General features: G+C 41.4%; 1 protein-coding gene across 1 annotated transcript in view; it reads left to right on the forward strand.

Moving 5' to 3' along the window:
• Window positions 1-8,461, forward strand: part of TRMT61A (tRNA methyltransferase 61A) — a 55,903-nt gene extending 47,442 nt beyond the window's left edge. Inside the window, exon 4 of the mRNA XM_089657241.1 lies at window positions 7,925-8,461. Within this exon, the coding sequence (XP_089513367.1) occupies window positions 7,925-8,229 (305 nt within the window). The 3' untranslated portion in view covers window positions 8,230-8,461. The remainder of the gene's footprint in view (window positions 1-7,924) is intronic.
• Window positions 8,462-9,424: the final 963 nt, after the last annotated feature.

The following is a 9,424-nucleotide window of genomic DNA, read 5'->3' on the forward strand; positions in this document are numbered from 1 at the left end:
GAGTTGTGCCTTATTGACCTCCCATTTGATGGTGCCTGCATAATTCTGGGTCTAATGCCGTATGGTAGATCCAGTAACATGACACCAATGATCTTTTTAGCTGTCTGTAAGGGGAGCATTCTTTTCACTGTCCAATAATAGCAGGGGTTGCCCAAGGCTTGAAAATTATTTCAAGAGTTTGACAAGTGTTGGTCTGGCGTTTGCGGAGCGTTTTTAACACTCCGCAAACGCCGCATGCACGGTTTAGCGGAGGTTGATAGACGATTGCCAAGCATTAAAAACGCCCCACAAACGTCTATAATGAAGTTTGAATGGTGTTACCGCTCCGCAAACGCCTCGCAACCGTCGGCCGGGCATTTGCAGAGCGGCACCATAGACTTGAATAGGAGGCTTCAACTCCTCCTGACTCGACCAGAGGCGTCCATTTTGCTGTGATGCTAACGCTCCCGTTTGAACAGCACTATGTGCTGCAATGTGCAGAATTTTCCTAGGCGTTTGGGAAACGGTAAAAACGCTTCCCAAACGACTGCCGCTTGCTAACAAGTCTAGTGTGAACGTAGCCTAAGAAACAATCCAGGTCTTTTTTAAAGCAATCCACTGAGCTGGCCAGAACCAACTCTTGAGGGAGTCTATTCCACATTTTCACAGCTCTTACTGTGAAGAACCCTTTCCGTGTTTGGAGATTAAATCTCTTTTCCTCCAGACGTAAAGAGTGCCCCCTTGTCCTCTGTGATGACCTCAGGGTGAATAGCTCTACACCAAGTTCACTATATGAACCAGTGATGTATTTATACATGTTGATCATATCCCCCCTTATGTATTATACATGGAGATCATATCCCCCCTTATGTATTATACATGGAGATCATATCCCCCCTTATGTATTATACATGGAGATCATATCCCCCCCCCCCCTTATGTATTATACATGGAGATCGTATCCCCCCTTATGTATTATACATGGAGATCGTATCCCCCCTTATGTATTATACATGGAGATCGTATCCCCCCTTATGTATTATACATGGAGATCGTATCCCCCCTTATGTATTATACATGGAGATCGTATCCCCCCTTATGTATTATACATGGAGATCGTATCCCCCCTTATGTATTATACATGGAGATCGTATCCCCCCTTATGTATTATACATGGAGATCGTATCCCCCCTTATGTATTATACATGGAGATCGTATCCCCCCTTATGTATTATACATGGAGATCGTATCCCCCCTTATGTATTATACATGGAGATCATATCCCCCCTTATGTATTATACATGTTGATCATATCCCCCCTTATGTATTATACATGGAGATCATATCCACCCTTATGTATTATACATGGAGATCATATCCCCCTTATGTATTATACATGGTGATCATATCCCCCTTATGTATTATACATGGAGATCATATCCCCCTTATGTATTATACATGTTGATCATATCCCCCTTATGTATTATACATGGTGATCATATCCTCCCTTATGTATTATGCATGGAGATCATATCCCCCCTTATGTAATATACATGGAGATCATATCCCCCCTTATGTATTATACATGGAGATCATATCCCCCCTTATGTATTATACATGGCGATCATATCCCCCCTTATGTATTATACATGGCGATCATATCCCCCCTTATGTATTATACATGTTGATCATATCCCCCCTTATGTATTATACATGGAGGTCATATCCCCCCTTATGTATTATACATGGAGATCATATCCCCCCTTATGTATTATACATGTTGATCATATCCCCCCTTAATCTCCTCTTCTCAAGAGAGAATACATTCAGTTCCTCTAATCTTTCCTCATAGCTGAGCTCCTCCATGCCTCTTATCAGAACTGCCTTAACATTCTGCAGAGATTTTGGTCTATTTGACATGAGTTACCATTGCCTTTCTATCAACTGGAATCAGTTTACCCATTCTCCTCTGACTTCTGACATTGAGGCATTTTTGTCCACACAACTGCCGCTCACTGGATTTTTTTCTCTTTTTCGGACCATTCTCTGTGATCCCCAGTGATGGTTCTGCATGAAAATCCCAGCAGATCAGCAGTTTTTGAAATACTCAGACCAGTCAGTCTGGCACCAACAACCATGCCATGTTCAAAGTCACCTAAATCCCTTTCTTCCCCATTCTGATGCTCGGTTTGCACTTCAGCAATCCTCTTCACCACGTCTAAATGCATTGAGTTCCTGCCATTTGATTGGCTGATTAGCAATTTGTATTGCCAAGCAATTGAACGGGTGTACCTAATAGAGTGGCCGGTGAGTGTATAGTTAGACAACATTTGTGTGTGTGTCTGGAATAGAGGAGAGAGAGAGGTGCGCCAGACTAAGTGCAGTAAAATCATAACCGTTTATTGCACACAAGATATTAAAAACTCACAAGACGCGGGTATATATCAGGCATCAGGTATAAGAAGGAGGACGTCATCTGAGCTGCACATCACGGGCAGATGGCTGCAGTGCCACGGTATTCACAATGGCTGGCGCTCTAGGCGGGTCCCAAAGGAAGGAGCGAGGACGGCAGGCGCAGTTACCGGGAGTCGCAGTGCAGGGAGGAACCGTGCTCAGGGCGGGCGCTGCTGGTCTCTCACATCAGCCCTGAGCACGGTTCCTCCCTGCACCGTGACTCTCTCCTCTATTCCTCTACTACAGAGTTCGGTTTGCTCTAGAGAGTGCAAGCCTCATGACGGTGTCTACATTGCAGCTTTGTATATACATATATGTGTGTGTATGCGTGTGTGTGTATATATATATATATATATATATATATATATATATATATATATATATATATATATATATATATATATATATACACACACACACAGTGGGGATCGAATGTTTGGGCACCCCAGCTAAAAATTTGTATTAATGTGCATAAAGAAGCCAAGGAAAGATGGAAAAATCTCCAAAAGGCATCAAATTACAGATTAGACATTCTTATATTATGTCAACAAAAGTTAGATTTTATTTCCATCATTTACACTTTCAAAATAACAGAAAACAAAAAAATGGCGTCTGCAAAAGTTTGGGCACCCTGCAGAATTTATAGCATGCACTGCCCCCTTTGCAAAGCTGAGACCTGCTAGTGACATGGATTGTTCTCAATCATCGTCTGGGAAGCCCAGGTGATGGCAATCTCAAAGGTTTTAAATGCCCAGACTCATCTGACCTTGCCCCAACAATCAGCACCATGGGTTCTTCTAAGCAGTTGTCTAGAAAACTGAAACTGAAAATAGTTGACGCTCACAAAGCTGGAGAAGGCTATAAGAAGATAGCAAAGCGTTTTCAGATGTCAATATCCTCTGTTCGGAATGTAATTAAGAAATGGCAGTCATCAGGAACAGTGGAAGTTAAAGCAAGATCTGGAAGACCAAGAAAAATATCAGACAGAACAGCTCGCAGGATTGTGAGAAAAACAATTCAAAACCCACGTTTGACTGCACGATCCCTCCAGAAAGATCTGGCAGACACTGGAGTTGTGGTACACTATTCCACTATAAAGAGATACTTGTACAAATATGGTCTTCATGGAAGAGTCATCAGAAGAAAACCTCTTCTACGTCCTCACCACAAAAATCATCGTTTGAACTTTGCAAATGAACATATAGACAAGCCTGATGCATTTTGGAAACAAGTTCTGTGGACCGATGAGGTTAAAATGGAACTTTTTGGCCGGAATGAGCAAAGGTACGTTTGGAGAAGAAGGGGCACAGAATTTAATGAAAAGAACCTCTGTCCAACTGTTAAGCATGGGGTTGGATCAGTCATGCTTTGGGGTTGTGTTGCAGCCAGTGGCACAGGGAACATCTCACGAGTAGAAGGAAAAATGGATTCAATAAAATTTCAGCAAATTTTGGATGGTAACTTGATGCCATCTGTGAAAAAGCTGAAGTTAAAGAGAGGATGGCTTCTACAAATGGATAATGATCCTAAACACACCTTGAAATCCACGGGGGATTACATCAAGAGGCGTAAACTGAAGGTTTTGCCATGGCCTTCACAATCTCTTGACCTCAACATAATTGAAAATCTATGGATAGACCTTAAAAGAGCAGTGCGTGACAGACAGCCCAGAAATCTCAAAGAACTGGAAGACTTTTGTAAGGAAGAATGGGCAAAGATACCTCAAACAAGAATTGAAAGACTCTTGGCTGGCTACAAAAAGCGTTTACAAGCTGCGATACTTGCCAAAGGGGGCAGTACAAGATATTAACTCTGCAGGGTGCCCAAACTTTTGCAGACGCCATTTTTTTGTTTTCTGTTATTTTGAAAGTGTAAATGATGGAAATAAAATCTAACTTTTGTTGACATATTATAAGAATGTCTAATCTGCAATTTGAAGCCTTTTGGAGATTTTTCCATCTTTCCTTGGCTTCTTTATGCACATTAATACAAATTGTTAGCTGGGGTGCCCAAACTTTCGATCCCCATATATATATATATATATATACACATATATATGTATACCATCTAATCCTACCCAGTACTGCCTGTACTACAAGTCTCCTTCCTCCCACCCCCTCCTCTTACTACTCAAGCTGCACAACCCGCCTTGTACTCCCAATATACTATATATGCCCCATTTCTGTTTTATTTCGTTTTTTGAAAAACCCCCAACAACTGAACTATTCATATATCGCCTAAGACTTTCTGTGTGAACTCTATACCCATCACCACCTCTCTTGCGCCAGTTACATCTTCTTTGTGTGTCTGGACATCCCTTGGTCAACTGACCCCAATAAAAGAAAAGATTGTCCAAAAGGATCCAAATGATTTTTCTATGACAAAAATATCATTTGTGGGTACACAGGCCCTTTAACAAGCACATCATTTGAAGAGCTAAATACGGTTTCCTGCCAGACGAATTAAGCTTGTAATTTTAGAAATATGAGCATAGTAAGTCTGTAGACTTTTTTATTAGCTGGCACTCGATTATATTTGGCTTATTAGTTCTCATTAGACCTGCCTGTGTTTTGTGAAGTTTACAATTCATGCCAGTCCTGCTGTGGTTTTTAGCTGTGCTCAGTGGCTGGAATATCTATTGCTTGGTTGCTATTGTATAAAATTGTAATTACCAGACGCTGTATTGGCCGCATATTTATTACAATGTACCTTGAGAGATGTAGCCACAGACACATAATGCTATATCTTCGGGATTGCGGTTTTGCAGGCAGGGACTGAGCTTGCGGATCAGCCAAGTAATAAAGTGACTTTGTTTAGGCTTGCTTTATTAAATATAAAACGTATCGTCTTGAATGATGTGCAGTCTGGGCATACCCCTGCTGGCTACTACTAGTCCCTGGCAGTTGAAGTACACGTTAGTCAAAACATAATTCAATCAGAAAATGCAGGCAGCGCACGTCCTACATGTCCAAGGCTCTTTTTTTTCATCCAGTTTTTGCTGGAGGTCTTTTAGACCGTGTTACTATCTGAAAAATGCCTTGGGCATTCTGGTTGCTTGGGTTTTAGGTATGTGTTATTGCATGTCAAGTAGAAATTTCATTCATTTTTTTGTTGAAAAAAGACAGAACGTAAAAGCACCACAAAACCATCTGACATAAAGCAGACTTTTCCAAAGAAAAACAGTTCTGACGTTAAGACATTGCATCTCAATGGTTTTGATGTTGCACTCTTGTGTCTGTAGATATTGTAATGTAACAAAAATGTAAACTGAAGCACCACACCACTGCTAAGAGGTCCAGATACAACTATATTCCAATGAAAATCAGGGGTACAATCCAAAAAGTATCCCAACACGTTTCGGAGCCCAAGAGCGCCCATTCAGCAGGGCTTTTCCAGTGTGAATTACAAGCACATGCCTTATTATTATTATACAGGATTTATATAGCGCCAACAGTTTGCTCAGCACTTTACAATATAATGGGAGACAATACAGCAACAATACAGTTCAATACAAGAGAGATAGAAGGGCCCTGTTCCTCGGAGCTTACAATCTAGGAGATCAGCAGCTCATTTGGCTTGTTAGGCTGCCAAGCAAGCTGCTGTCAAAGCCTGCGCTTGTAATTCACACTGGAAAAACCCTTCTGAATGGGGCGCTCTTGGACCCCAAAACAATGCGGGTATTTTTTGGATTGTACCCCTGACTTCTAAAGTTGTATCTGGACCTCTAAGCAGTGGCGTGGCACTCCATTTTTAACTTTTATTACATCTGTGGACACAGAGTGCCCCTGACACCAATGCTTGCGGTCCACGGTGCATTCCAGCTCCCACCAGCACACGCCAGATACAGACACCTTTTCACCCCAGCATCTCATTGCAGTACATGGCAGACCAGTCACCTTGGTTTATGAGGAGCCCATCACATTTAGATGCATGTGAGTTGCCTAACTTATGTTTATTAAAATTTTCAGAAGTCTACACTTTAAAGACACTATGTTTTTCCTTTTTGTGTGCAAATCCAGAGCTAGCTTATACTCTCAACCTTAGTGGGAGGACTTTGTTTTACTACATATATTGGACTATGACGTGAAATGAAGATTTGTGTAAATATTTGTACAGAAATTCTCAGTATTATTATTATACAGGATTTATATAGCGCCAACAGTTTGCTCAGCGCTTTACAATATAACGGGAGACAATACAGCAACAATACAGTTCAATACAAGAGGGTTAGGAGGGCCTGATCCTTGGAGCTTACAATCTAGGAGTACATTCGATGGCTTGACAAATGTCATTCAAGATGTAGTTTGCTTTTAACAATCGATTTTGGAATGAGTGTAATTTCCCAATAGAAAATAACATAGACTGTTAGAAAACCGTACGTTGAAGAAAAATTCTCCATCCTGCTCCTTCGAATTTTCTTGTCACGAAAACAAACAATGATTTCTCCCCACGTTGGTTTTGAAAATCTACTAGTATTTGCTCAGCTTTATTTCCAGTGATCCAACACCCGCAAGGTCCCCTGCTGGCGCCAGCATCTTCTTCCTGGGGTTAGTCTGGGTGCTGGTCTTCGGCCATATTGATTGGCCAGCGCACTGGTAGTGTGCTAGAATGCAAAGTGAGCTGTGCAACCGCGGCTCAGTGTACATTCTGCAGAGCATTGCGAATAGGCAGGTAAGTGTACTTTGTTGCAGAAGAGACATTGCAATAAAAAGCCTGCCTCTGTGAAGCGTGATTTAACCGTTTCCAAACCATTTCACGGCATGCCTTGAATAACTATCACATTTGTTTGTGCTCTCGTCACCTTTTCATGGCTGGTGTCATAATGGATCACATGTGCAGCACTACGGCAACTGCAAATCAAGCAGAGGCTAGGATGGCAGCTTCCTTGGCTGTAAATGATAGGAGGGTTATGCTTTAAAGTGGAACTTCACTCTCTCAATGCACTATTTTTAATCCTTTTACTGATCACATTAGTATTATTATTATTATACAGTATTTATATAGCGCCAACGGTTTGCTCAGCACTGTTAGTAAATAGATAGGAAAGTGTATCATATTTACTTGTTTTAAAACTTTTTTTTTTCTTAACCTTTCTTCATTTACTTCCTGGTTTCCATGCTTAGGCAAATTATTTCTACATCCCAGGAGACTCTTCAGGAGGGTCTTCTCAGCTAAGCACACCCTTTTGCCTTCATGCCTGATCTAAGGGTAGTTGGATTCCAGGAAGTAAATGCTACATCATCTGCCCTCACTAAAGATGGCCATGGCCAGAAATGCTAGGGGTGTTTTTCAAAGTGATTTCTGAGCAAAATAAGACCTAAAAACATGAATAGATGAGTGAGTTTGCTTTGAATGTTAAAAATGACTTAAATAGCGTTTTTTTTGTTTGTGGTGCTCAGATGCAGTGTAGTTCTGCTTTAAGGAAACAGTATACAATGTGAAACACCTCTAAATAAAATGGCACATATTAACGGAACATTTTACTTTTCAGGTGGTAGAGTGTGCTCCTTCTCACCATGCATAGAACAAGTACAGAGAACCAGTCTAGCCCTGGATCAACATGGCTTCACCGAGATCAACACCCTAGAGATCCTCCTGCGTGTTTACGATGTCAGAGGTGTCAGTCTGCCAGTCCCAGATTTTGGGATGCCTGCAGAGGAGAAAGGAGATGCCAATAAGTCCAATCAGCTCCCCGCTTCCCAGCCGGGCACAGTGCAGTTTAGAAGCGGAGTATCGCCCAGAGAAATGGTGGGTCACACCGGGTACCTGACCTTTGCCACCAAGAGTTTATTTTAGGATTTTCCTTTGGAGCAGTGAGCCTTGTGCACATCTGTGGGGAGAAAGCTCCATATATAGCCAGACTCAGCTGAAGAATGCATTTATGTAAACAGCACATTCACGCTGAATGGCACGGACTGAACCAGAGAAGTTACAGTGCGCATCAGCAGCTCTGCCAGGGAATGAAGACATCGTCTTGCTGCAGCCAGTTTTTCCTTTTGTGTACAAATAATAAAAGTTCTTTTTGTTTTTTGGGGTTTTTTTTTTTTTTTCATGATGTCGGCTTGGTTCTAAGATTGGTCTAAGCCCTTTAAAGATTATGATAATCCGCTATCTCAGAGACTGTCACATTGAACAGAGCTTGCAAGTGTTTCATCATGCTGTCTTTTACTGCACTGCAGAAAACTGCGGCACTGCACTGTTCAGCTCTTGTACATCGCTGAGGGTTGTCATACTTTGTGCTATAGTGGTGTTTAAGGCTAGGTTCACGTTCTAAATCGCACAGGAATGTGCACTGCATGTCTGTGTAGTTCACACACGATTCGATGTGATTTCAGCCCATTCATTTTGAATGTGCTCAAATCGCACTGCATTGCAACAAATTAGTGCATGTACTACTTTTAGAAATGCACTGCAACCCGATCATATGCAGGCAAATGCACTTCATTTTGGACCTGTGTGTGGAGTGTCGTTAACATTGCCCTGACACCTGCTGCAGATTGCAAGGGCAGTACGTTTTGAACGTGGTACGGGAAGTGCACGTGGATTGTGGGTTTCCCGCACCGTGTTCTAGTGTGAACCCGGGCTAAAAAAAAAACAAAAAAAAACAACAAACAGTATTATAAACATAATAATAAAAATGTGAAAAATATACAAATCACAAATAATAGCGCAAACCAAATCACACAACTAAATATAACCACCACCAAATAAGTGCATATTAATAGTGTAAACAAAAAAATCAATAAATAGGGAATCTCAATATAGTGCATTCAGAAAAGTCCATATAAACATGATCCTCAGTAAATGAAGTAATGAGATTCTCCTTCATAAGCAATGTGGTATTCAGTGCTCAAAAACACCCCATCAAAATGCACACTCACCATGTGCTAGTAATTAACCAGCATGTCAGTATATATCCAGCATTCACCAAAGAGACTTCAAAGGACGATCCTCATGTGTTGGTTATTACTCAGCATACTACTATGTATCC

Source organism: Staurois parvus, unplaced genomic scaffold (genome assembly GCF_062004578.1).
Source record: "Staurois parvus isolate SC_StPar_1 unplaced genomic scaffold, SC_StPar_1.0 ptg000978l, whole genome shotgun sequence".
Taxonomy (NCBI): domain Eukaryota; kingdom Metazoa; phylum Chordata; class Amphibia; order Anura; family Ranidae; genus Staurois; species Staurois parvus.